The sequence below is a fragment of the Natator depressus genome, chromosome 27, assembly GCF_965152275.1.
Source record: "Natator depressus isolate rNatDep1 chromosome 27, rNatDep2.hap1, whole genome shotgun sequence".
Classification (NCBI taxonomy): domain Eukaryota; kingdom Metazoa; phylum Chordata; order Testudines; family Cheloniidae; genus Natator; species Natator depressus.
In genome coordinates, this window is record NC_134260.1 from 12,268,600 (window position 1) to 12,296,265 (window position 27,666).

The following is a 27,666-nucleotide window of genomic DNA, read 5'->3' on the forward strand; positions in this document are numbered from 1 at the left end:
CTAGCGGATGTAAACATCCCGCCCCCAGCCCTCCAGGTCGTTCTTGTTCCGGCTCATGGCCTCCTCCTCACTGGGGCAGTAGCGATCGCGCCCTTTGCTCCGGCCCCGCAGCTGCCGGTTGTGGTTCTGGTGCTCGGGCTCAGCCTCGTCCCAGGAGCCCTGGCGCTGGTGGAGGTGGTGGCGGCCCAGGCCCCGGGGGTAGGCGCTGGGGGTGCCACCGCGGGGCTCGGGCTCCTCGTAGGGGTCTGTCTCCATGTCCATGCAGGAGTCGCCCAGCTCGGTGTAGGCAGAGTCGCGGCTGCCCTGGGTCTCCGAGTCGAAGGTGTCCTGGCGGGACAGGCCGCGGTTGGCCAGGCGGGCGTGCTGCTGGCCTGGCCGCCCCTGGCCGCGGTTGACCAGCTCCCCCGGGTAGTCGTGCAGGCTGGCGCGCTCCCCCTCACGCGTCTGCTCCCCATGCACTAGGTAGGGTCCCTGGTTAGGAGAAGTAGCGACAAACCATGCAAACGGGAGAAGACAAGGCAGAGTTAGTCTGGCCACCAGGGGGTGACACTGGCAGCTCAGTACCGATTAATACACACGTATATCGTCAGCACAGCGACAGCAGCCTCTGGGCTGCTGAGCCCAGGCCCCCAGTCCCAGTCTGGGCCACAGGGGAGATGAAACTATGGGGTCCCAGCCCAGCCCCTGTGGGGAGGTTATACCTGTAACACTGAGTATGTGGGATGGTTTGCTCAGGTGGGGTTCAGGGCTGGGATGTGAGGGCTGAGGGTCAGGACTGAGCGGCAACTGCAGAGCTGTGTGCGGGGGAGGCCCTGGACTGGAATAGCGGCAGTGGGGGGGCGGGGGCTGTGGGCGGAATTGAGGGGCACTGGGGGGCAGGAATGAGGGGCGCTGGCAGGGCGGTGTATGGGGAGCCCTGGACTGGCATAGCAGGGGGTGGGAGGGGCTGTGGGCGGAATTGAGGGGCACTGGGGGGCAGGAATGAGGCGCGCTGGCAGGGCGGTGTATGGGGAGCCCTGGACTGGCATAGTCGGGGGCTGTGGGCGGGATTGAGGGGCCCTGGCAGGGTGGAAAATGGGGAGCCCTGGACTGGCATAGCAGGGGGTGGGAGGGGCTGTGGGCAGAATTGAGGGCACTGGGGGGAAGGAATGAGGGGAACTGGCAGGGCGGTGTATGGGGAGCCCTGGACTGGCATAGCGGCAGGCTGTGGGCTGGATTGAGGGGCGCTGGCAGGGTGGTGAATGAGAGAAGCACGCCCGGCTCCTGCCTGCCCGAACGAGGAGGAGGCCATGAGCCGCAGCTCTTCAGCTATCCAACGAGCATTACAAACGAGACACCACGACACAAACATGCCCTGACCTCCCCGCCCACTTGACCAGGGCGGGGCACGACTGGGGCAGGTTCCCCGGCAGCTGGAGAACCTCCACTCGCACTTATGGGGTGGCGCCCAGGGGGAACCAGCCACTCACTAAGGCAGCAGTGGGGAGTAGACAGAGGGGCCAGGCAGGCTGGATCCCGAGGAGCGGGCACAGACATGGTGTGTCGGGGTGCCCTTAACAGAGGCCTGTGAGCTCGGTGCTCTCAGAGACGAGGGGCAGCCTGCAGGCAGGAGTTGGGATGCCTTGGGGGTGGGGGACAGCGAAAGGGAGGAGATGGGAGAAGGAGCCCAGCTTCCTAGCCAGGGTGAGGAAATTGTGAGACGCTTCCTCGCTAATGGCTCCCACCTACACTAGTGGGGATGTTGGTGCGACAAGCCGAGAGGACGCCTGACACTGCACGACAGCCGTGCCGGGGTTTCTGGCGCAGGTCTGGCTGCGCTGGTGCTGCCCTCTGATGTGGATAGGGAGTCACCCCCTTGCCCCAGCACTCCCCCGCCCCACAGCCCCATCCTGCACTGCAGAGCCTCGTGTTCGGAAATCACCCAGTGGCCTTTGCTCCCACTCTGAGAACGGTGCTGTGGGAACCCCAGAATGCACTGCGCCGGAGGCAGAGCCCAGCAGGGCCAAGGGTCCCCCGCTAGAGGGGTGACTGGAAGGAGCCCCGTGCAAACAGGATCCTGAGCTAGAGCCGGCTGACGGGCTCGACCTAGCTCTCCAGAGGGGGCAGCCTTTACGCAGAAGCCTGGGGGGAGGGGCAGACGGGGCGGGGGAGACTGATGGCAGCATGGCACTTCCTGGGCAAAGCCCGGCTCCCTGTGATGCAGCTACAATCCTCGGGCACTGCTGGGGGGGGGGGGTGGATCCTTCCAGGTTCCCCCCATGGACGCGATGCCCCCCGTTCCTGAGCCTTCGAACGATGCCGGGCAGGCAGAGGGAGTCCCTCCATGCGCAGGGCAGCGGGATGGGGGGGCAGCAGCAGAGGCAGGGGTGCGGGGAATCAGCCAGGGTTTCCCATGAAGATTTCTTCCTCCATGTTCACTGAAGGCACCACCTCCTCCTCCTCCTCCTCCTCCTCTTACAGCTACAGCGCGTGCTCCTCCACCCTGGGCTGGGCGCTCAGCCCCTGCTCCAGGCTGCCCTTCCCGCCCCAGAAGCCCAGGTTGCGCTTGAGGGAGGTGAGCACCTGTACCTGGAGGTTGGAGACGGGGGCGGGGCTGGCGGCCAGGGCGGCGGTCGCCATGGTGCGGTTCAGGAGGGGATTGGGCGGGTTGCTGCTGGGCGGGTGCGTGGCCTTCCAATAGGCTTCCAGGTATTCAGCCAGGTGCTCGCAGGCGTCTTCCAATTGGTTCTCGTCCAGGATGATGTCAAACATTTCCTGCAATGAGAGAGAGGGGTGTGAGGTGGTCCAGCTGGGGGTGTGGGGAGGGGCAGAGGGCGGGGCCTCGGCCAAGCTGGCGGAGTGGGGAGGGGCAGAGGGCGGGGCAGAAGGCGGGGCTTCGGCCAAGCTGGGGGAGTGGGGAGGGGCAGAGGGCGGGGCCTCGGCCAAGCTGGGGGAGTGGGGAGGGGCAGGGCAAAGAAGGGTACTTGGTCAAGCTAGCAGTGAGAGGTAATGGGGGTATAGGCTGATCAGGGCATGCTGTGGGGCAGATATTCACTGGAGGGGGGCAGGGACTTGGCCCAGGCTGCGAGTATGGGGCAGTGGGGCGGGGCAGGTATTCTGCCGAGCTGGGGGTGTGGGGCAGCGGTGTGGCAAGCAGAGGGCGTGGAGGGCGGGACAGGCTGTGGGGTGGGTACTCACTGGCTGAGCTGGGGGCATGGGACAGTTGTGGGGCAAGGCGAACTGGGGGGGAGGGGAGGGAGAGGCTGTGGGGCAGGTACTCACTGGAGGGCACTGTGCCAGCTTATCCGACGCCACCATCTGCACATTCAGGTGCTTGGCCTGGGACTTCCCCCGGGACTTGACCAGCCTCTGGAGCACCTGCAGGGGGAGGGGGCGGGGGTGGTGAGCGCAGGGGAAGGGATCCCCCTGGGGCGCCCCCCGCTGTCTGTTCCTCTCCAGTCCCGAGGAGAGGGGCTGGGCATGGGGGGGGGCGGGGGCTGACTCAGGGCGAATGAGGTATCATTGCAGCTCAGGCCAGGGTCTGAGCCCAGAGCTCAGGCAGGAAAGCTACAAACTCTGCCCCTTTAAGATGCTGGCTTCCCCAACCCCCATCTCTGTTGATGCCCCTCAGTCCCTACCCGCAGCCCCCCGCCAGCCCAGCCCTGGGCCTCTCTTAAGCAAACACTACTGCATTGAATGTGGAGAAATGTCCCTCAGAGGACAAGGCTGAGACCCTACAACTCATTGCACCTGTGATCTATCCCTCCCCCACCACCACTTTGCTCTGACCAGCATGGGAGGACTGGGCAGTGAGTCCCAGGCAGCAACACAAGAGCTGGGCCATCCCTCTGCAGGGTCCAATGCACCGACCTTGGGGGAGGTGATCTTGATGTAGACGATGATGGGGGCCAGCGAGGTCTTGGCCAGCTGGGCCGGGTGGTTGATGGTGTCGGCATCCAGGGCCACAAGCTGAAGCGTCCGGGCCAGCTCGAAAATCCGCTCGATCTCGCTCTGCACCTCAGCTGTCAGAGCAGAGAGATAGTGAGAGACTGTGGGGAAGGGATGGACTGGGGGGGAGGGGGAAGGGGCAGAAAGACCGTGATAGATGGGGGGCAAGGGGTAGAGAGACAGTGAAAGACTGTGGGGAGGCGATGGAGTGGGAGAGGGGGGCAGAGGCAGAGAAACCTTCAGAGATGGGGGAGCAAGGACCAGGTGAGGGGCCAGGAGTAGAGAGACAGTGAGAGACCGGGGCGGGGGGGGGCAGAGCCTGGATAGGGGTTGGGGGGAAAGGGGCCAGGTGGGGAGGATCCTGGCACAATACGTTGTGGGTGCGGGAGATGTCAGAGGGGATAGCAACAGGGGAAGCAAGGTATAGTAAGGGGGCAGACCTTGTGTGGAGGAAAAGGGGGAGATATGGAGGGTATATGTGGGGGAACAGCTTTGCGGAAAGCCACAGGGAGAGGGCATACACTGGGGTCTCTGCATCCCAAAGACAGTTCCCCCTCCCCTCCTCCCAGACACACACAAGACACATGGGTTTCACTGCAGCTCCGACTCCTCCCCGAGGCGGGAAGGACGTGTCTCCTGGGTCCCCAACGCCAGGTACCTTCATGCCGTGCTGCATACTGGGCAGTGGGATCGCTCCGCGGAGCCCACGCCTGGCGCGTGCCCAACGTGTAACGCTGCCCTGGGTGGGTGCACAGCCAGTATGGACCAGAGATCATCCAGCACCAAGCCACGAGGCGGGGCAGGGTCTGGAGCTGGGGGCACGGTAGGGTGGGGAAGGGGGACACACACACACACACACACACACCACTTTGTGCCAAGCAGGGGACAAAGCAAAACCCAGATCCCCACGTGCCTGGACCCTGGGGACACTGGGATCTGGGATGAGCGTCCTGAGCTCATCTTCAATCCTGAGGCCTCATATCAGGCCAGGTGTGGGACAGACCCCTGGGGAGGGGATTCCTGCCCTGGCTGACTCTGGCCCCACACACGGAGCAGCTCATTGTAGATCTGAGCCAGGGGGCATCGGCGGGGCAGCTATCTTGCTCTGCTGCCCGCCTCGTGGCCCCTGCTGGAGTGACCCTGAGTCCATATGGCGGTAGGAGCAGGAGGTTACACGTCGGCCCCTGGCACGCTGTGGATCCCACGGGGTTAGGCAGCACGGTAGGGAGCGGTCTGGACAGGTCTCCGAGAGGTTAAAGGTTACATACCCAGGACATCTGTACCAGGAGCAAGGGAGGAAGGAAGCAGCGCGGAGGGAAGGGGTGGGGGGAGAAAGAAAAAAGGGGAGGGAAAAAAGGAGTGAATTGAACTGATCCTCCCAGGAGTCAGTGCGTCTGGCCCCGCCCCAGCCCAGCCCAGGGGGGTCAGCAGCCGCAGCTCACACGAGCCCCGTTAGTCACCCCGCTACACGACAGCACCAGTGCCCAGGGGACCTGAAAACATGCCCCGGCCCTGTTGAGTGGGAGTCAAGGCACGTCGCAACCCAGCATGCACTTGGGGGGCCCTGCCTGGTGTAGCCAAGCATCCCTCGGGGCAGGAGCGCCACCCCAGGGCCTCTCTTTCCATCTAGCACGAGCAGGTGAGAGCAAAGCAAGCCACCAGGCCCTGCCCAGGAGCGGGCGAGGCAGGGAGCATGGGCCCAGAGAGCCCTTCCAGACAGGGTGAGGGGAAGGGATGCCCCGGGGCATGGTGGGCATTCCAGGGCCAGCTGGGGGTGAGGGAAGGGAGGATGCAGGAAGCCAGGGCAGCTCCCAGTGGATACAGAGCCAGGCAGGCTTGAAAGGGTTCAACCTCCAAAGCCCTGCAGTCAGTCAAAGTGAGAGGCAGCCAAAAAACAAAGAGGCCTGGAATAACCAAGCGGGGCTGGGATGTAGGAAAGGGTTAAATCCACAGCTTCTCCTTCCCCCGCACCATGGCCTCACCCAGGCTGGAGCGGGTGCTGGAGCGCTCGATGATGGTGTGCTTGGTGGGGTTGTTCAGGACTGAGCGCTTGGCCAGGGCGATATCGGCCGTCACCCGTGTGATGGAGATTCTGAGAGGGACGGAGAGAGGAAGAGAGCATGAAGGCGGGAGGGGGGGCCCCCAACCTTTGCCGTGGCCCCCAGCAGGGCACCCACCCCACCAGGGCCAGGCAACAGGACCCCAAAAGAGCCCTGGGGGCAGAAGTCAGGGTGTGAACCCCGGCACCTTGGGGGCAGAATCCCCACACGGGGAACCACCCCATCTGCGCTGCTCATTGCTGCCTGCCCAGCAAGGGGACGCAAGGCCAGAGCACCGGACTTCTGGGTTCTCATGCTTACAGAGTGCTTGGAGATCCTCCGATGGAGAGGGCTAGGGACGGGCAGAGGGTTAGTCTCACTCAGAGAGAGTATCCTGCATCAGGCTGGAGCGAGACCATGCGGCTGACCTGCTGGGATCTCTCTCCGTCAGACCCTAAGGAGCCTGTCACCGTGGTGTCCAGGCACTTGCATGGGGTGACTCCCAGAAACTGGGATTTTGAGTAAAACACCATTTCCCTGGTGACCAAAAAGAGCCACAGTGGGGAGGGTTGTGGGGGAGTGTTTGGCAGCATCTGTCTGAGGAGCCCCCGCACCTGCCATCGAAGCGATGCTTCAGGAAATCGAAGAGGGCTTTCTGCATCATGTCCGTCACCTGGGGAGAGAGGGTGACGATGGAGTCAGGCACCTGGGGGGCAGGAGGGAGGGGGAGTCGGGATTCACCGCATCAAGGTGTGACTGCGTGGGGGTGGGAGGGTGGGGTTAGAAAAAGAGAGAGCAATGGACATCGGAGGGGTGGGCAGTGATTTCAGAGGTCAGATGTCACTGGCTCCGCCTGGCACAGGCCCTCAGGAGACAGAGCAGATGGGTCCCGGAGGAGATGGACAGAGGAGGACGTGGGCAGATGCAGAGGTGGAATGGGGCAAGACAGAGGGGGGGCGGGGTGTCGGTCAGACGGAAGGGGAGGGGAAGAGAGAATAGCCGAGCGAATGGATGGACAGACAGATGGGGATGGGTGAAACAGGGGGAATGAGATCAAGGGTCACCTGCTCCCCAGGAAGCTGCTGAAAATGCCACCTCCCCAGCCTGCCCCCCCCCCACTCCGTGCACCCGCCCCGGGCTCACCTCGTACCCCTTCAAGGACGGCCCCACAAGAATGATCGGCCGCATGGAGGGCACCACGTCATACGGCGGCACATGCTCCGCCTGCCGGAGAGGGCAAAAGACAAGGTGTGACATGTACCCAGCGGGAGTCACTGGAGCAGGGGGCCCAACCCGCACGGGGGCACTGCAAAACCCAAGTGCCCTGCAGGGTGGGGGAAGAGCTGGCATCTTCTTGGGTTCAGGCTACCCAGCTCATGCTGATGCCCCCTTGGCTTGAGAGCTGGGAGGTTCTGCCTTCGTACCATCATGGCCCAGTGCGGGTGGTGGCACTGGGTCCCGGGAGAGGGGAGCTGGTGGCATGGGAACACCCATGCTGTTGGCTCTGGTACACTGACACGGCCCACCACCGCTGGTGGAGAAGCCGGGTGGGGAAGGATCATTATGGGGGCCCAGGCCCGCCCCCACCCTTTACAGGCAGGTCAAGTAAAGCCCTTTTACTCACCGATTTCTGCTTCTGCTTGGCTATGTCCAGTGATCACCATTAATGGGGCAGGGGAGGGGGCAGGCGAGAGAAGACAAACAAGGCATGCGTGTTATTGACAGGTCACGCCAGCAGACACGCAGCGGCAGCGGGGAGGTTTCTGTAGCCGGCAGTGTGTGGGAAATGGGGACAGGCAGGGGAGGGGGCTCTGAAACCTGCCTCAGGCTGCAGGTGGAATCAGGGAGGGAGGAGGATCTAAGGGAGGGTGTGTGGCCACATCGGGGAGGATGGCTTGGCTCCCCCGGGTGTCCCCCAGGTGCTACGCAGCTCCCCCCTGCGCTGGCCCTGCTCCCCACTTCACACCTGCCCTCTTCAATCCACACACTCTGGCACTGCAAACACCCTCCCCGCTTGGCAGCAGCAATGCCCTCCTCCCCTGCCCCCTTGGCTCACAGGCCCTTGCCCCCAGGCTGCCCCCCTGGCCCTGCACTGAATACCACCCCCCTGACTGATCCCCAGCTCTGTGGCTCACTGGGGACCCCTGGGTGAGGAATGTCCTGGAAACACCCTGCTGCAGCCCCTACCCGTGTACTCTAGAGCAGCCCCCGGGCTGCTCAGCAAGCAGCAACCTCCAGGCCACGGGCGCTGCCCCGAGGGGAGCAGGATGGGCCCCCGACGGGAGCCGCCCCCCCACCATCTAATGGGGGTAGGGTGGGATGGGACAGACGATGCCACTCCTATGTTTCCTGGGGGGGCGGGGAGGGGGAGTGTGCACTGGAACGTTCCACTCCCATGCTTTACATGGGGGGGAGAACCGCTAGAATGTTCCACTCCAGAGTTTCATGGGGGGGTGGGGGAAGGGAGCACTGGAACATTCCATTCCCATGCTTGGAGAACCACCAGAACCTTGCACTCCAAAGTTTCATGGGGGAGGCCAACACTGGAACATTCCATTCCCATGCTTTACATGGAGGGGTGGGGGGCAGTGCTTCAGCCTTCACACGGTGTGAGGAGCTGCCGGAAGGTTCCACTCCATGTCTCATGGGGGAGGGGCAGTGCTGGAACATTCTACTCCCATGCTTTATGCTGGGGGCTTTGGAACCGCTGGAATGTTCCACTCCCGCATTTCACAGGGGCGAGGCAGCACTGGACCGCTCCATTCCCATGCTTCATGTGGGGAGGGTGTCAACTGGCAGAAATGCTCTCAACTCATGGGCCATGTGTGTGATCACTGGAACATACCATTCTCATGCCTCGTGTGCACGTATGGGGGGTGCCAGAGAGGGGACACCCCCGAGGGCTGCCCCTTTCCAAGCCATGCTGGAGGCGGGGTTTCCTGGTGTGATGGGGAACACACCCAAAAGTGCCTGCAAAGGGGACATCCAGCCCTGGCTATAGGTCCCCTGGTGCCTGTGAGATGATGCTCTTACCCCATAGTGTGCCCCACAGCGCCGACCAAGAGCAACGGCTGAACGACAATGGGACCACTTCCAAACCATGGCCCTTCCTGCCCCCCACCCCCGCCCCCAAAACCCAAAGCTCCCCAACCAAGTCAGCGAGCCCCATACACAGGGTGAATCACGGGTATTAGCAGCAGGCGTGAGCGAGGGTGCGGCAGGCGGGTGCAGAGTCCCACTCCGGGCTCCTTTACCTTCTTAAAGAAGGGGATGTGCTTGACGTTGGAGGGGGACGTGGTGACACTGCTGATGCTAGCCTTAGGGGATCGGGGGTTCTCCAGGCCCTCGGCCTCCTCCAGCTCTAAGTCAAGGGCGTCTAGGTCATAAGCTAAATTAGTCATGTCCAGAGTACCTGGGGGGGCAGAATGTGGGGAGGGGGAAAACAAAAAGAAAGAAAGAACGAATGAACGAAAGGAGGGAGGGAGGGAAGAAAAAGTAAAACAGAAAAAAGAAAGGAACAGCTGAAAAGAACAAAAGAATGAAAAAATGTACCAAAGGGAGGAGGAAAAAATGATTCAGTAAACGAAAGAGAAAAATGAGAGGAAGGGGAAAAACCTGTCGCTTCCCTGCAGACAACGTAGAGAGGGGGTCAGAGTGGGGGGAGAACCAACAGGTACCCCATCTGCAAGAGCGACAGGGCAGCTGGTAGCAGGTTTCCTCTGCAAGCCGTGGAGGTGGGCATAAGTGGGCATGTCTAGGGGATGTCTGTGCCCCGGTGGGCATATCTGGAGCATGCCTGTGTATACGCCCTTCTGCCTGTGCCCAGTTGTTCATCCACACAAATGCAAGACTCTCCATGTGCATGCCAGCATGAACGGCAGGCCCCACACGCCCAGCCCAGTGCTCCCCGCCAGCTCTTGTGTGCTGTGTATGCACCTGTGTCTCAGCCCTGGCCTGCGTTTGCAGAGGGCACGGAGATTCCAGGAGCTGCGGTAGGATTCCTGAGAAGAAAGCTGGGCACTTCCAGGCCAGCATCCTTGTCTCTCTGCCACTGGGGCGCTAGCTGGTCTCAGGGGCTAATGGGGGAAGAGACCTGGCATTTCAGCCCCTTGTTATTGCCAAGGCCACAGCCAGAATCAGCCCCTCTCCATCAGTCTCTCTTAGTGGTCCAGTAAACTTTGCCAGCTGGGGGCTGTCTGCTGTAAAACAGCAAAGGGAGGGGGTGGTCTTACCACTGGCAGGCGGGGTGGGTCTGCGGGTCCCCGTCACCACATCTCCCAGGCTGGAGCTGGAGTTGTCTCCCGATTTGCTGCGTGGGGCAGAAAGGCAAGGAGCAGTAAGTGCCTGGAGATGGGGAATTTCCTGGGCGGGTGGGGGGGGCAAAGGGAGGGGTGTGTGTGGGGGGGGACGACACCAGTCTGGAAAGCGAGGGCCCCACCACGGCAAATTCTGAGCAAGGGGGAATTGGCCTCCATGCCCAGATTCTGTGAGACTTACATCTGGAACCACAGCACCAGGGCAATGCCATGTGCCCATCTAGCCTGGTATCTCCTATTCCCCTCCTCCAGCTGGGATCAGACCACTGGGGCCAGAGTCCAGCGCTCTCCCACTCACCCAGTGATGTACCAGATCCGATCAAGGGCCTATCTAGCCAGCTATTCTCCCTACTGTGCCAGTTCAGACCAATGAGTCCATCTACTCCTGCACGTTCCTCCTGACCTCTTCCCAGCCAGTACTCAGGTTCTGCCCTGCAGCATGGGGATGGAAGGTCCTTTGCATCCTCAGCTGGTGTCACTGCTGATCCTGGAGCTGGTTCTCCCCTGCCTGGCCCCTTGTGCAGGAGCTTACCACTGAGCAAAGGGAATGATGACCCAAGGTGCCCAGTAATGAGCCCACTGGAAGAGGATGTTGATCCTCCTCCCCCCACTCCCAGTCTCACTGGAGTGGATTTGCTCAGAGGGCTAACCTGGGCCTGCCTCAGTTACCCATAACACACTGCTCTCGAGCCCCAGGGGGTCCCAGGGCTCCAGGCTGCACGCGGATGCAGCCAGGAGCCGCGATTCCCCCTCTATCCCCTCAGCTCGGCTGCTACACCTTGAGCTCAGGCGATTTTGTCTCATCTTCTGCTCCTGCAGCATCCTCATGTTCTCCAGCTTGACGGGGCTGGGGATGAACCCCACCTCACAGCCCTCCTTCACCAGGCGCCCGATCCACCAGTCGTTGTTGTATTTCTGCAGCACGGAGAGAAGAAGGGCCTGAGACATGGTGCCCATCCCCGCCCTGCACCGAGCCTGTCCCATCAATGCCGTGCTGGACCCGTGTCCTCTCCGTGCCAAACCCACGCCCAGCAACACAGTGCCGAGCCCCAGTCCCCCTGCCGCGGCAGTCCCCAGAGCCTCAGCCGGGCCTGGGCCCGCGCCAGCCCCTACCTCTTTGATATGCAGGAAGTCCTTGGGTTCGAAGGAGATGGCCATGCCCTGGACCGGCACGTCATCGTTGGGGGATGGGTTGTAGCCCACGTTTGTCCTCACGGCGAATGCCACTGGCTTGGTCTGTTCAGGAGACGGGTTAGCGGTGCGGGGTAGGGAGGAGAGAGACGCTGGAGGGGCCCGGGTCTCTCAGACACAAGGCTGCATTGCTCTGGCATTTCAGAGAACGCTGTTACCTAGCGGCTGCAGAGACCAGCCAGGAAGGGGGTAAGCAATCCGGGGCCAAATTCTCACCCCTGATCCAGGAACACGGAACAGCCCCAGCCAACTCCCTCCCCTCCCCTCCCCACCATAGGAACCAAGGAGAAGGTGTCTCTCCCCCAAGAAATGGAGTGGACCCCCACCCCAAGAATAAATTCCCCACGGGGCAGCGAGCCAGGCAGGGAGACCAGCCCAGGTCCCCCAAGTCCAGGAGGGGGCCACAAGCAGGGCACTGAGAAGAGCCATGGGTGAGATGGAGCTGAACGGCTCCGGGGACTGGCTGGCTCAGGGGTTGGGCTACGGTGCCTTGTGCTTTGAGGCCGCCTGTCCAGAGCCAGGCCAGGTCAGCCGTGAGGAGAGAGGTGTTGCCGTGCGAAGGGTGAGGCGTGTGCGTAATGACTCGGGTGGTTCTTGGTCACAACGGCTGCCCCAAAAGAGGACCTGGGCGACCAAGCTGTCCCACTTATAGAGGGGCCTGGCAGCGCCAGGGGAGATGGGGAAACCCTGCCTGGTCGGGCGATAAACAAAGGCCTTTGCTCTGCCGGCGATGCCGATCTGGTAGCTAGAGCCTTACAGGGCCTCGTTCTTGTCCATGGTGCCCTGGTTCTGCTCACGCCCAGAGCTGCGCTAAAGGGCTGGCCCTGCCTGGGAGAGGGGCTGGCACGTCTCCCAATGGACATTACACCTCAGCTGCCAGCAGCAGAGCGAGGGGGTGCTGCGGCTGCAGAGCGTGCGAGCCCACTGCACCATGGGGGGGAGGGAACAGGGGGACAGGGGCCTCATTAGCTAATGGCAGCCGGACTGCGCAGCCAGCGAGCCGACATCTCCCCTCTTCCCAGGGAGCCTGGCTGCGGGCAGGGGAGAGGTGTGCGCTCAGGCCAGGGAAGAGCACGAGCGGCAGAGGTGAGCACCAAGGGGCCGCCCAGGCTCAGCCTGGGACAGAGGGTCCCAGCAGGCCCCTGGGAAGCCTGATGTTCATTGTACAGAGGGGAAACTGAGGCGCGGGGAGGTGAGACGTGCCCAAGGTCAGGCAGGGAATAGAACCCTGGAGTCCTGACGCCCAACACCAGTTGTTCTAACCACTAGTCCACACTCCCCTCCCAGAGCGGTCAACGTCACAGCCCTGATTGTGCCCAGCCCCGAGAGGGCCTCAGGAAGCGATTTTGGGACGTGGTGTCCTCCTGCGAGCTCAGACAGTGGGGTGACCCACAGGATAGCCTCCCCCAGGGCCTCTGACCAGAGGAAGAGAGTGTATCCACCCCCCGTGTGGATATGGCTGCAGGGGTGCGTCCCTGTCACCCACCTGTGGCAGGACGGCAGCAGTCCCTGGATGAGGTGGGGGGCCCTTCCCCCACTTGGCAGCCAGTGCTAGCTGGCAGGGAGGGGGTGTAATGGAAGGGCTGGGATGCCGCCAGGTGAGGCAGCGCCAGCCTGCAGTCTCCTGGCACCAGCACTCTCCCGAGCCCAGCCCGGGTCAATGAGACGTTTCATCAAGATTAGCCAAATGAATTAGCTGATGGTGGTCCCAGGACTGCGGGATTTACGGGCGGCGCCGGGCCCGGGGCCAGCTGCAGCAAGAACAGCTAGTACATTGGGCATGGGGCGAGGGGAGGGAAGGAACAGCCAGGGTTCCCTGGCACTTGGCTCCCCCTGCAGAGCGGGGCTCTCTGGAACTGGGTGGCGACTCAGGGCATCCGCACAGCAATGCAACCTGATCCGTCACAGACGGGAAAGGGGCCAGGCCAGAAAGCTGGGGGATGAACTCCTAGCACCAGGGCAGCTTGGCGCTAGGGGTGGGGCTGAGATGCAACTGGGAACGGAGGAGTTGAACCAACCTCCCCACACTGGCTTAGCAGGTGGGAAGGCGAAGTGCCAGCCACAAGCTCCCGGACAGCCCGTGTTTCCCTGCGTAGCCCCCCAGCCTCTCGATCAGCGTCCACCCTGTGGGCTGGGTACAGAAAGGGACCCGTGGTCCCCGCAGCCTGCACAAGAGGATTCAGAGACAGAACGGGAGTGAAGGAACCTCCCCACCCACCCCCAAGCACACGCCCTGGCACCTACCTTGGCCTTCTCCAGCTGCGCCAGGGCCTGGCGCTCGGCCTCCTTGCGCAGCGCCTCGCGATCCTCCTCCAGAGACACATCTGAGTCTGAGGGGCGGCTGGTGTAGGAATCCGCGGAGCCCTGGAGGAGCAAGCACCCACATCAGACGGGGGTGGGCTTTGCAGCCTCCCCTGTGGAGGGGGAGCCATGGCCACACAGCCGAGTGAGCCCATTTAGAGCAGCAGGAGATACCCAGGGGGATGCTGTCACCTCCCCATGCACTGATCACCCTGTGAAACCGCGGGGACAGGGGCTGGCCAGGCAGCCTGGCATTGGGCCCAGCTGCCCGCCACGCTAGAGGCGGTTGGATGTCATTCATTATGGACCCATCACCGTGGCCTCTGGGCACTTCAGAAACAAACCATTGACCAGCACAGCCCATCCCGCGCTGTAACAACCCCCGCCTCTGGCGCACGGGGTAAAACCTCCATGGTGTGAGCTAGAGAGACGAGCCCCTAAGGGACCTTAGGCCCCTGCAGGGCACAGGGGTTTGTAGGACTCTGGGGCTCTGCCAGCTCTGGAAGGGGAGAGGGGTCCAATGTAGTGGCTATAGTGCAGGAGTCAGGACTCCTGGGTTCCATTCTGGGCCCTGCCGCTGACTCTCTGTGCCTCGGTTCCCCCTAGAGCGGCGAGGGTTAAACTGAGTGGCAGGGAACAAGGTGCAGCTGTTCTCACCGCTCTGGGATGGAACGTGATAGCGGGGATGGGACAGGGCAGTGCCAGGCTGGGGGGGTGGCATCAGACCCCATGAAAGCACCAGCACTGGCAAGAGAAACAGGGCCACAGGCGGGGAGGGGGGCACCTAGAAACAGACAGTCCCCCTGGGGTGAGGGGCCTGGAAACCCACATCCTTAATGGGGAGCAGCCTGTGAGCGAGAGGAAATGGAGCAGGGGCAGGAGAACCAACAAGGAGTGGGGTGGTGAGTGAGACTCAGGGGCCTGATCTTGTCTGATCCAGTGGGGCTAGGATCCCTGGCCTGTCCCACATCCCCAGCATGAGCCGCTTACCCACAGGCTGAGGCCTGCTAACGAAGCAGTCAAAGTGCTCTGCCCCCACCCAGCGCCTCTGCTTCGGGGGTCCCGATGCTGGTGGGGAAACTGAGGCACCAAGCTTGGCAGTGAACTCAGGGAAGGGAGGAGGCAAAGAGTCCACATGGGGATGGGAGGCATCTGTCTTCTGTGGGGGCAGGCCCCTGCATTCTGGTAGACCCTGACACACGTCCCCCTGGGGATCAGTGCAGAGGAGAGAGGACAGTGTGCAGGCTCTCGGCCCTGCCTGTGACGAATGGAGCTTTCTAGTCACCGGAGAGCCCTGGCAGAGCAGTGAACGCGGGAGCAGGCGCCCAGAGAGAAGGCGAGGGCTCCGGGTGGCGTCAGTGCGAGGCGTCCCAGCCGCTGCCATGGGGCACTGGGCTTGGCGCTGCCCCAGCCTCGCCTAGTCATAATACAGCGTGGGCACTGGGCTCAGGGGCCGGGTTTGTTCAGGAAATCGGGGCATCCAAGGAAGGGGGGTTAACCGTGAAGGGCAGTTTAGAGAGGCCTCCTGCACTGTTCTCCTACCTCCCCTCAATCCCGACCCGCAGCTGCCCCACTGTGCCAACTCCTGCCCCCCAGGTCTGCCAAGGCCCTGAATCCTGACCCAGCTCCCCGCAGAGCAGAGACTGCCTGCTAATGACCCTGCATCACCAAATGGGTTGGTATCGGGGTCCTAGGGGGAGGGGAGGACTAGCAAACTCATTTCCCTGACTGGCTTGGGGACTCCGTGTTCTCTTGGGGTCCCTCCCCTTCCAGTCCTGCAGCGGGGTTCCCAGCTCGCTTCCAAGTCTCCGGGCCCCGGGGACAGAGATGGCAGCCCTCAGCTGCCTCTGCCCGGGCCCCAGAAACATCAGCGCTAATTAGTCAGCTCTCATCCCACACAGCGAGTTCATCTACCTCCCCGGCTGTGTCAGGAATGGGGAGAGCAGCATCCCATGGCTGGCAGCTCAGAGGGGATCGGGGAACTGATGGGGGTTCCCCTTTAATCACAGGCTCTGCACTCAAGTGCTCGGGATCTAAATCAAACCTGCTGCTTTCTCCGCAACCCCAATAACTGAACGACCCCAAGGGGCCAGGAGCTGAGGGCAGGGGGCTATTCTCAGGCCAACTAGAGGGGCTGCTGCAGAGCCCCACAGAGCATCCCCCCTCTCCCAAACCGTGCCAGCCTCCTCTCAGGGCCGTTCCAGGTGCCCTTCAGTCCCAGCTGGGTTTAAACACACCGGCAGGTTTCACTGGATCAAACAAAGAGGCATCCTCTGAGAAGCCCCCCCAGAGGGAGGCAGTGTGGAGCAGGGGGGACCCCTGCTGAGGGGGGCAGCCTGTGCTGTGTGAGGATGGATGGCTCTTTGCAAGCCTGGGCTAACCTCAGTCAGGAGTGGAGATGATTCAGCTGGAGCCGGCTGGAGGGGGAACCGCCTCCCCGCAGAGACATGCAAACCCTCCCCCTTCCGGTCTCCCCTTTTTGGCCCCCAACTCTGGCCAGGCAGCTCACCCAGACAGACGGGGTTCGAAGCCAAGGTAGCAGCGTACTCACCTCCTCTGAGTCGTCCAGCCAATACAGATACATCCCGGCTGTGAGCGGGGGGCGCACAGGGGAGGGGGGCAGCCCAGCTGGGGGGGGGAGTGGGGGCTCCAGGCAGAGGGGCGGAGGGCTTCGGGAGACGAGGCCAGCAGGCAAGGAGGGGAAGCCACAACGCAGTTTTGCCGAGTATCAAGGGCTTCAGGGGTGGGCATCAGCACCCCAGGGTGGGCTGGGTGGGAGGCCCTGGGGCTGATCTCGCAGAGGTACCATCCGCCCTGGCTCAGGGCTGGGGGAGGCAAGCTCATGAGGCAGGGCTGCCCGGCTTCCCCTGCCTCCGACCGGAGCGGAGAGACTGGCAGCCAGGAGCGGATGACGTGGGGCTTGGACGCGATTGGCTCAGTGACCGAGTGAGTGTCAGATATGAGGGCAGCCGGCATGTGGCCCAGCTGGGTACGTGTGTGGGGGGTCGCCAGCCCTTTCCGAACGAAGACACTGTTTCGAAGCCCTGCAAAGTGGAACAGGGGGTGCTTGGGGGGCTGGGAGGGAGCCCTGCCCCGGGGGGGGGGGAGGGGAACAACCCACCCAGCTGAGAGGGATTTCTGGGCACATGGGGGTTTAAGCAAGCAGCTAGTGGGATGTGCCACGGAGCAAAGGCATTGGATCGGGGGCCAGGGATGGCACTTAGCCCTGGTTGTGCCATTGGGCGCTATGCTTGGGGCCAAGACGAATGGGAATGGGGGGGAGGGAGAACTGTCTGGATCCAAACTTCCCCAGAGGCCCTTATTTGCTTCTCCAGCCCCTCGACCCAGAGTATTCGAGCCCCAGCCGCATGCTAATGAACTCCAAGAGGTGAGTCAGGATCCAGTGGGGGAAACTGAGGCACAGAGCAGCAGCACACCCCCCCCCCCCCAGGACCAGATTTCCAAGTGCATAGCCCTATGGAAAATCCTCCCCCAGCATGGGTGCTGCATCCTGAATATTCAGGCCAAAGGTCCCGCAGAGATTCAGCGGCAGAGCCGGAATTCGAACGCAGATCTCCTGAGGCCTAGACCCCCAACCCCAACCCTTCCTTTCCCAGCTCCCAGCCCTCCAAGAACTTCCCCCTCGCCCCACTAATTCCTTTGTAAATGTGAAGCCGGCACACAGTCTGTTGCTGGTCTGGGACCAGAGAACCCCCTCAGAGAACAAACACAGAGATCAGCACAAATTCATGGGGGTGGGAGGGGTCATGGATACCTTGACAGCACAGGATTCCCAACGTGTTTCACAAGCTCTCTGGAAGCCCTGCCACCCCACCGCCATGCAGCCACCTCAGAGTGGAACGAGGCAGCTGTTTAACAGCGCTCAGCAACAAACAGGCAACGGGGGAGTCTGAACGCCCCCATGCGTGGTCAGGAACTAGGTTTTACATCTCCAGAGACAGCCCCTCGAACAGCAGAGCGCCCCCTAGCGCCCAGCTGGAACTGGGGTCAGCCCTGATTCCATGGGCAGGATGGCTCCTACTGAGCCCCTCACCCGGAGCATGGCGCCACCCTGGGGTGTTGGGGTCAGCACTGACCCAGAAGGGAGAGCGCCCCGTTGCCTCTCACTCCCTGATGCCCAAGTTAACCATTTCTCAACCCATTGGGAGGAGGGACAACTCCAGCCTCCTCCCTACAACCAGGAATCCCTCCCAGTGCCTCCCCCTGCCATGGCGCATCCTGCTCCTCCCCCACCCGGAGCCTCAGCCCCCAACCTCCCAGAAAAAACACCCCCACCAAACCCTTGGCTCCGGGGTGGGGTGGGGGATTCTCTGTACTGAGATCATGGATGGACAGAAATGTGGAGGGGAGGGCAGAGGGGCATCTTGGGGGAGAGTGGGGCAGAGGGGTTATGGGGAATTCTGGGTGGGAAAGAAGCAGGGGGTGGGGGGGCATGGGCTGAGGTGGAAGCGAGGCTCTTGGGGGGGCTGTGAATGGAGCGAGGAGGAAGCAGGGGGTAGAAGAAGGTTGCGGGGGTGGCAGAAGCAGGGGGTGCAGGAGGGAGGGATTGTGGAGGGGTGCAGGAACCCCTGCCAGCTCAGCTGGCCTTGGAACCACTGTGATTGGGGCTGGCTGGGTGCTACGTGGGTGGCCCCATACTGAGGGGGTCCCAAGTGTTTGGGGGGGGCACAAGGGAAGGGATGAAGGGCAGCGAGCCTGCCAGAGAGCGTCAGGGTGGGGGAACAGCCAGGGGGACCCCAGGCCCCCGGAGAGAGTGAGAGCTGTCGAGGGCTGGGCTGGGGGGACGCTCACCAAGACGGGCCGGTGCCCTTTGCTGGCCGTCTCCATGCTGCCGGCGCTGGCTGGGCCTGGGCGCGAGTGGGCAGCACGGGGGGGGCTCTGCTGGGCTGCCGGGGCTCATGTTTCACCAACAGTGCAACATTCGCAACCTGCCAGGGTATATTTAGCCCAGTGCAAGGGGCGGGCGAGCGAGGGGGGCTGGCCTGAGCCAAGGGTCAGCCTCGGGGGCAGGCTCGGGTATAGCCACCCTAGGTGCACACTCTCTGCTCACAAGCGATCTCAGGGGGTCCGGAGGGGACTGAAAACAGCCAGGCACCCCCACCCGCGTGCTGTTGCCCCTCAGCCCCCTGCTATTCCAGGCCCCCCAGCTGTGCCGATGCCCCTCCATCCTGACCCACAGTCCTCCCCCTGCTACCCCAAAACTAGCCCGCTCCTCACAGCAGACCCCGGCTGGAGAGTCAGGGGCACGCTGCGTAGTCCCGGGGGCGCAGACGCTCACTGCAGGGAGCACACGCAGAGCATGCCTCTCGTGGGGGGGGGGGGGAGGAAGCTGTCAAAGGGCCAAGGTTCCTCCTGATCCTTGCAGACCCCTGTCTGAGGCCGAAGCACTGAGCAGGGCTCTGGGGCTGCTTTCTGACCCGGGTCAAATTCTGGGATGGGTTAAGACTAAATGGGGTCTGTAACCTGCATATTTTGGGCCACCCCCCAAAAAATTCAGCAGCCCCTTCCTCCCAGCCCAGGCCCCCCCCCATCTCCCGCTCCCTGATCTTCCTGCCAAGGCAGCCCCCAGCTGAGCTATATGTTGCCCCCCAACTGTACCAGCTTGCTCTGGCACCTCCGATTTCAGGGATCCTGCCCTTCATCCCCTCAGCTGCAGGACCTGGGTGTCCTGGCTCCCCGACAATGGCCTGGACTGACCTCAGCCCCGCGGAAAAGCCGGAAGAGGGGAGAAGGTGGGTTTGCAGAGCACAGCTCTGTACCCCCTATTCACAGCCCATGCCAGCAGAGGGCAGCACAGCGCCAGGTTCGACTGCCCGGCAGACACGCACACACTTTGGGGGGGGGGGGCTGGGAACCCCCCCAATTAACACTCCTGGGGGGAGATCAGATACGAATGACCCAACCGCTAACACCCAAATACAGCTAGACCCCGCCCCGGGCCTCCGCAGTCCCTGCACCCAATTCCCAGCCTCCGCACAAAGTGCGAGCTTGCGGGGGACCCTGGTTCCACATTCTTTGGGGGCCCCATAAGGTACCAGCCTCTCCCGCCCCCATCCAAACCTCAGCTGACCTTGGAGCAAGGTGCTGACCCCATTCCAGCCTCCGTCCCATCACCCTCCACGCTTTCTAGCCTCCAGAAGCTACTGTGTTACTGCCAGCCAGGTCCAAGCCCCCCAACGCAGGGAGCTCAGTGGGCAGCCCCCCAGCCAGCAGGGAGTTCTCCCTCCTCATCGGGTTGGGCTTGTTCCTGGATGGGGCAGGCAGCTGAGAACCCGCCCCACTACCATGAATGAGCCCACGCTGCCCTCTGCCGGGCAAGGTTAGGAAGGGCTCTCCGAAAGGACCTGCACCCCCAGGACCCCAAGATGCGGGAATCAGATATCCCTAGGCATGTAGCCCCTGGATTCACCCTCATGGCCTCCCTGGCTGGGGCTATAACGTACCACTGGAGGCTGTTTCTCCGAAGCGGGGCTCAACCTCTGAGCTGGAGATCCCCCCCGCCCCTTCCCACCTCTCTTCCAGATCTATCCCCCACCCCCCTCACACGCGACCTGAGCCGCGCCAGGCAGCCACTCAGCCCACCCTCCACCAGCCTGGGGTAAAGCCCTCCCAGCCTCACTGCGGGGGCTCACTCGTGATAGCACCACAGAGAACCTGCCCACTCAGTTCTGGGGTGTTTGAGAAGCGTCTCCATTGGGTTTTGGCCGGTTCCGATCCGGGATCCAGGGGCGATGGGTACTGGGTCGGTCTCTTTGGGTGGAAGGTTCCGCTTTCGGCCCATCGCCAGGCGGAGAGCCCTCCCTCGGGCGGAAGGAGGGTTCAGGGCCTTTCAGGAGCCCGTGAATGAGCCCAGGGCAAGGGAAAAATCCCGCTAGCCCAGGTGCGTGTCCCCCAGGCCCCAGGTCTGTGACCCCAGCAGCCTCATCATCGCCCCAGGGGACAGCAGGGAAATGGCCAGGCCCAGAGCTTTCCCTAGGGCACCTCTCCAGCCTTCTCCCTCTCGCTCTGGAGGGTGGAAATACAAGGCAAGCTGGCCCTTTAAATCCTCTCTCTGCATGGGGGCCTCGCTCCAGGAACCTTCTCCAGGGTAACTGCCACCTCCAGCATCTTCCCATGTCATCGCCATGGGAACCATTCACCCGCCCCCCCCCCACTGGGGGGACAGGTCATAGGACCCCTCTCTCCAGCTGTTTATCCCCTTCACACATGGGGGGGCGCTGGAGGGGATTAAGCCACACCCACCCCAGCCCAGACTTCCAGCCCCCCGCCCTCCAGTGTAGGATTCAGTCCAGTGCAAGATCTAACGTCCCAAGCACTGGGGCCTTGTCCCGTCCCCTGGGGGTGATGACCTCGCCCCCGCCTGAGATTGAGCCCCATCCAGCCCAGCCAGTGCCTTCTCTCAGAGTCTCCCCCACTGGCTGGCTCCCCATAGGGCAGAACCGGGGAAGGGGGGGGCTGCCAGGCAATCACCCCGTTAGCTCCAGGGGCTGGAGCGTTCGATGCTGGGTCCTTGGGGGCCTGCCCAGACGCAGCCATTGGGTTCTGGTTCTAGACAGACAGGCGCCGGCTGGGCCGACCACCCCACTCTCCCCCCAGCGGCCTGGCCCCGGGATGCTGCCCCCCCCAAACCATCCATCTCGCGGGGACTCAGCTGTTTCATTAGTTAATGTCTATTCCAGCCCCCCCCGCCTCCCCCACAGGGGGTTGCTATGGAGACCACGCTGCTTCCGGCTCGGAGATGTTTCTGGGCTGTTTGATGGGGGGGGACGGGGACGCAGAGTGATGGTGGCTGGAATGGGTGGGGGGAGTGACAGCAAAGGGAGTGGGGGAAGACAACGCTGCAGGATCTACCCAGCTGTCAACTCCAGCCCCACCCACACTGCTGGATCAATAGCCAGCTCCCCTCCCTGCGCTGGCTCTGTGCATCTTATGGATGGGGAGAAAACCAGAGCTGGTCCAGTCCTGGCCTCTGCCGGGGGGGGGGGGGGGCCTGTGGGGAGCCTTTGCCAGGTGTGGGGGGCATTGTGGGGAACAGGGCCAGAGCGCTGGCTGGGGGAGCTCCCGGCGACTCCAGCCCTGGTCTCCCCAGCAGGGGGCGCTGCAGGGATCAGGGCAGGAGCAGAAAGAACGGGATGGGAGAAGCATCAGAAGAGCCATAGCAGAGCTGTGCTGTATAGCGGAAAGGGGGCACATTAACCCCTTCCCTCCCCTGACCCTGCCAGCTACAGCCAGCCCCCCAGCCAAGCACGCCCTGCCGCCACCCCCCCCAATGTGTGCGGGCAGCATCCCTGGCAGTGAAGGGGTTATGGCCACGCTGTGTGGGCATGGGCACGGACACAGCTCACATCAGCCCCAGGATGAAAAGAGACCCCAGGGCTCTGATCCCAGCCCTCCCGTGACCTTTCCCCGCTCAGGGTGGGGGGAGGGGCAGCTTTGACTTGGGGCTCCCCCTAGATGCCCAGGTTCCTCTCCTACAGGCCTAGAGTCAGCGTACCAAAGGGGAAGGGAACCGTGCAATTCTTGCGTCCCCAACTCCATCACCCTCCAGCGCTCACCCCCACCCCAATCAGCCACTGAGTCCCCCAGGCAGTCACCTCCCCCTGCCGTGGCCCAATCACAATGCAAGTGGGAACTCGCCCCACACTGGGCCCCAGTCCTGAGCTCACCCCACCCCCTCTACGGAGACTCGGTACAAACCGGTCTTACTAAGATGCCATTTCTGCCCTTAAAGAAACACAGCAGATTAAACCGAACTGTAGATTCGGGCGGGAGGGTGGATTCTCCACTGGGCTACAGAGGTAGGCACTGGTTTGGTCTCCGCACCGCTAAGGGTGACGCACAGACCCCGTTCTCTCCCATGGGCACTTGACGTTAGTTCTTTCTTGTTCCTTTCCTCACTCTGTAGCTGCTTTAGACTGAAAGGGGCCGGCCATGGCACTTGGCAGATGGAAACAGAACAGCACAAGAGCTGGGCACACGATGCTGTGGCTCTGGGCAGGGATCGAACCCAGGATCCTCAGCACTGAACCCTCAAGACCCTGTTGCTCAAGCTAAAGGAGTAACTGAGAGCAAGGAGGAGACTGTTACAGCAACTGGGGCTAGCCACTAGGGGGCGATGGGACCACCTGCCCTACACTGCTGCATTACATCTAGTTCCAACACTCCCAGCTGCCGAATCAATGGTGCAAAGCAAGTTAAATCCCACATCTCATGGCGAGGGACCCCTGGGGCTCCGTCCCCCCCCCCGAACACGGGATGCCGAGGCCATGGGAGCTCCCCACCCCGCTGTCCTTACCTGTCTGACGAAGCTGTTGGAAGTCGTGTCCGAGGAGGTGCTGCCATCAGAGCGTTTAAACCTGCTCTTCCGCTTGCTGTATTTCCCCTGGGGGAGGGAGGGGACAGCCTGGTTAACGAGCATGCAGGTGCTTACAGAGGGGCGGGAGCAGACAACTGCATGGCATACCAGAAACCTGTGGAACTCCCTGCTGCGGGACATTGCTAAAGTTAATGGAGGAGTTACCCTGAAATCTGCTTTGCCACGCCTTCCATCGGAGGATCTCAAAGTACTTTACAAGCACAAATTAATTAAACTTCATTCATCTCCTGCGAGTATCATTACCCCCACTGTACCGCTGGGGGGAAACCGAGGCACAAAAAGGGAAAATCCTTTATTCATGGCCACGCAGCAAGTCAATGGGAAAGCGGAGAGCAGAACACAGGAGCCCCACTCTAACTGAGCCTATAAACAGTCCTATGATCACACTAGACATCCGTATGGCTGAGAATAGAGCGAGCTGCTTGAATACAGATGACAAGCCTAATGCTTCAGGGCATCAGGTCATCAGCTCATGAGGCCAGGAAGGAATCTCTCCCCTCACTTTAGCATATCACACCACAAGGAGGCTGCCTTCCCCTGTGGCCAGCAGCTGGGGACAGGGGGGACAGATGGACCCCAGGCTGAACATCCCGCTGGTCTGAGATGGTCTATTCCACTGTGAAAATCCCTCAGATCGCAGACCCTTAGGACATGTCCCCATCTAAACACCCACCTGGGCCTGGCCTGGCTGTGGGATCCCCTTCCCTATGGGGCTGCTGAGTCCCCCACAAAGGAGCCAGTGACCCCCACAGGTCCCTGGCACTCACACGGCGCACTGAGAGTGCAGGAGGCAGGGCTGGAGGGAGGGGTCGCCCTCCAGGGAAGCAGCTGGCTCCGAACGCCGCACGGTCACCTGATGCGGGTGCCAATCAATAGGCAGCTCCAGGGCTTTAATAGCCTCGCTGGGTTCCCAACCAATCTGGCGTCACAGCCAGGCTCTAATCACCGGGGGGGAGCTAATTGCAACGCCGGCCATGTCAGCTCACCTCGATGGAAACAGGGAGGCGCGCGCCAGTCAAGGGCAAACGGCACTGGATCTGGGTGGGCCTTTATTGCAGCCGCTGCCGGGGTCCCCCCATGTTGCTCTGGGGAGGAATCAAGAGCTGTGGGGGGGGACCCCACGCCCCTACCCCACAGACAGCAGCATGTTTATAGGGTAACCATCGATCACATGGCATATTCGGGGGTGGGGGTGGGGGGCGGGAGTTAAATGCTCAGCTAGCTGAAGTGGAAACCAAGGAACAGATGAGGGAAGTGGCTTGCCTATCAGAGGTCCCTGTGGGGAAGACAGCCTGGGAGCAGCTTTACTGCCCCGTGTTGATGGGCGGGGTGAGGCATCTGCCCACCTGTCCCCATGGGTGCTGCAGGGCTGGGGCTGAGCTCTGGACAGATGTACAGGGTGTGGGGGCCTGAGCTGTGTTCTCCAGTGAGATCCGGAGAGCTCCCCCTGTGCCCAGATAATGGCGGGGCTCAGTCTGCCTGCGGAGGTGTGGGGTGTTTAACACATCACACCCACTGGGCCTAGCAAAGGCAACTGATTCAGCATGGAGCAGCTCTCGGGCCATCCTCAGGGGCCTCGGATTGAATTAGCCGGTTGGTCGTCAGGGAGAGGGGGAGAGAGAGAGGACGTGGGGCTGATTGGATTTGCAGCCAGTCTGTGCCCCCTCAACTCTCTCCCTGCCCGACAACCAGGGAGGGGGCAGTGTGGGCTTCAGAGATCACCCTGCTGCTGCCCAGAGCCGTCCCCTCTGTGCCAGGGGCGGGGTGGGATCCACAGGGGCAGAGGCTGATCCCAGGAAAGGGGTTCCAGTCCCAGGCTCATGGACTCTCCAGGGGAGGCCCCCAGCTGCCAAAGAGATGAAGGGGGTGGGGCTGCAATCCACACACACACCCCTACCCCGTGCAAGGAGCTGTACACGCACCCCTACCTCTCTGCAACGAGCTGTACACACACACCCCTACCTCCATGCAACAAGCTGTACAAACACACACCACCTCTGTGCAATGAGAGCTGGGTACACCCACACACACCCTTATCTCCGTGCAACGAGCTGTTTACACACACACACAGAGCTGAACACACACAACCTACTATACACACGCCCACCCCCACGCAATTAGAGCTTACTACAGACTCGATTTACTACACACACACTCCAAACACCTCCCTAGTGACACATGCACTCACCTCCACTCCTCCCCCTAGTGCGCAGGCTCTGGTGCTCTCCTTCCTCCCACCCACGCAGGCCCCAGCAGCCATGCAAACGCACACACAACACACCTGCTGCTACTGAGTCATCCCATGACCTAGCGGCTCCTCTTCCAACAGAGCCTGGCAAAGGCTCCAAATACCCGGCTGGTGGCAAAGACTTAGACAGAAGGAGCTAGCAGCTGGGAGCTTCCCTACAGCCAGCGCTCCTGCACCATCCTCTACAGCGCCTCCTGCTGGGAGAGGCTGGGGTTGGAGTAGCCAAGATTTCCACCCCACCCGCAGCCAGTGCTCCCTACAGAAGGTCAATTGCTGCTGGACCCTTCTGCTGCTGTCCTTGAGGGCCCAGTCTTGCTTCCCTCCACCCCGATGCGGGCAGGGTCATCACAGCCCGGGGGCGTCAGTCCTTTTCCATCCGGTTCCTCCCAAAGCTCCCAGTGAGTGTGAGGCCTTTCTGCACAGGGCAAGTGGTCAGGACATGTTGGGGCAGGTCTCGGAATGAGCCAGGCGCATCCCAGAGGGACAGCTGGGCCCAGTTGCTGCCCAACCCACAGACACGTGGTCTCTGAGCAGGCAGGAGTTGGTATTTTTAGGATTCTTCCCCACCCCCATCTTTCCAATCAGGGCCCATCCCTCCGTCACATTCACTGTGCCTCCATGGGCGGCTGGGATCCCCCATCCAGAGGGCTGGTGCAGGGCATAATTTGTAACGAAAGAGGTACCGACGCTGCAAGCTCAGAGGTGCTGGGGCTACAACCTGCCAAGCCTAGAGGGGTCCGGGCTCAGCCCTGGCACAAATTAAGCACTGGGTTGGTGGCTCTCCAGGTGGGGAAGGGTTAATCATGGCCATTTACAGAGCCAGATCCTAAACTGGTGGAGGCTGGTTCGGTGTTTCCCAGCCCTGTGTTGAGGGCCTGGCACTGCCAGGGTGTCTGGGTGCTACCAGGAGCCTCTCCCCACTTGCCACTCCAAATCGCCTGGTGCTGGGGGACAAAGGGGATGTGTGTGGACGACACCCAGCAACGTGAATGGGAGGATGCGCTGAGCTGGGTCAGACCAGTGGGTCCACCTTGCCACTGCTATCCTGCCCCCCTCCCCACCCCGCTCACTAGCCCTGACCAACAGGTCCAACCTGCCACTGGGATCCCCACCTGAGTACATCAGAGCAATGGTCCATCTGTGCTGGCATCCCCGCCTCCTGCTACATTGGCTCACGGCCTGTTTCCAGCAGAGGCAAAGTCCCCTGGTACCAACTGGCAAGGGGATGGGGCGGGAAAGGGGCGTGGTGACTCCGGAGAGGGTTTCCCAAATTAACCTGTATGTTCCAAAGTTTCCCGGAGCGACACCTGCCCTTCGCTAGCTGCCATTCGTGGCAGCAGCCCAGGGCACCCTACGCAGCGGGACCGATCCAGCCCCACAAACCCCTCGGGATCATTCCCCACATTTCCAGCTGGGGAGACTAAGGTGACACAGCAAACGAACAGCAGGGCGGGGACTAGAACCCAGGTGCCCGGACGCCCCGTCCCCTGCCTGCTCTAACTAGGAGACCGCACTCTTCCAGCTCCGGGGGAGGCACCCCTAGGACCTCCCCCCCATCTCCTCTCGGCTAGCTTTGGCACCCATTGCAAAGTTTGGGGGTCGCCTCCCTTGTGATCTCTGGGCATGCGGGGGACACCTGCAGGATGTAGGGCATGGGCTGGGGGGACCCCGCTTGGCCTGGCTGGGGCAGGAAGAGCCCGGTGGGGCCAACAGGGCTTTTGTGCTAAGGCTGAAAGCCGAGGGCAGCTGGGAAGGGCTGATCCCCGGGGAGGGGAGGGCGGAAAGCAGCAGCCAGGCTGAGATTCCTCCCCCCGGGGGGGGGGAGCGAACCTTCCTCCAGTCCCCCCACATCGGTTCGAATCCCCCCCCAGCAAGACTCACCCCGACCCTGGGAAAAGCAGAGACCAGTGAGTCATTGGCCGGCTCCACCCGCGCTCCGGTTCCGATCGGGTCCAGTCCCACCCCCCGCTATTTCTGGCTACAAAGCTCCCCCCCCCACCAGGCTGCGGGAGACGCCCCCCCCCAGCGGCGGTGGCAGGGGCGGTGTTATCCCCCCTCCCGCGGTCCCACCTGGAGGCCGGGGTTGTCGAACACGTCCATCTGGATCTCCTGGGTCGAGCTGCGGGGTGTCCGGGCCATGCCGCCCTCCCGAACCATCGGGCTCCCGGCGTCTCGGCCTGGCTCGCACCGGACTCGTGTCCCAAGCCAGCCCCGGCGGAGGAGGAGCCCGGGGCGGGGGCGCGTGTG

At 62.4% G+C, this 27,666-nt stretch overlaps 1 protein-coding gene across 2 annotated transcripts; it reads right to left on the reverse strand.

The window, feature by feature from the left end:
* Positions 1 to 27,666, reverse strand: CACNB1 (calcium voltage-gated channel auxiliary subunit beta 1). 2 transcript variants are annotated; one of them, XM_074940652.1, is made up of 14 exons: positions 27,490 to 27,665; positions 23,091 to 23,177; positions 13,718 to 13,837; positions 11,396 to 11,518; positions 11,061 to 11,197; positions 10,199 to 10,275; positions 7,591 to 7,610; positions 7,110 to 7,190; positions 6,581 to 6,639; positions 5,910 to 6,019; positions 3,850 to 4,001; positions 3,262 to 3,357; positions 2,569 to 2,754; positions 1 to 471 (listed from the first exon to the last, which is right to left on the reverse strand). In XM_074940652.1, the coding sequence occupies exons 1-14, from the start codon at positions 27,574 to 27,576 to the stop codon at positions 1 to 3; spliced, it is 1,806 nt and encodes a 601-aa protein (XP_074796753.1). In that variant the 5' UTR covers positions 27,577 to 27,665. The 2 variants fall into 2 exon arrangements, with proteins under 2 accessions (XP_074796753.1, XP_074796754.1); XM_074940653.1 differs by lacking the exons at positions 1 to 471; positions 7,591 to 7,610 and adding an exon at positions 9,221 to 9,378 and having other exon boundaries at positions 2,461 to 2,754; positions 27,490 to 27,666.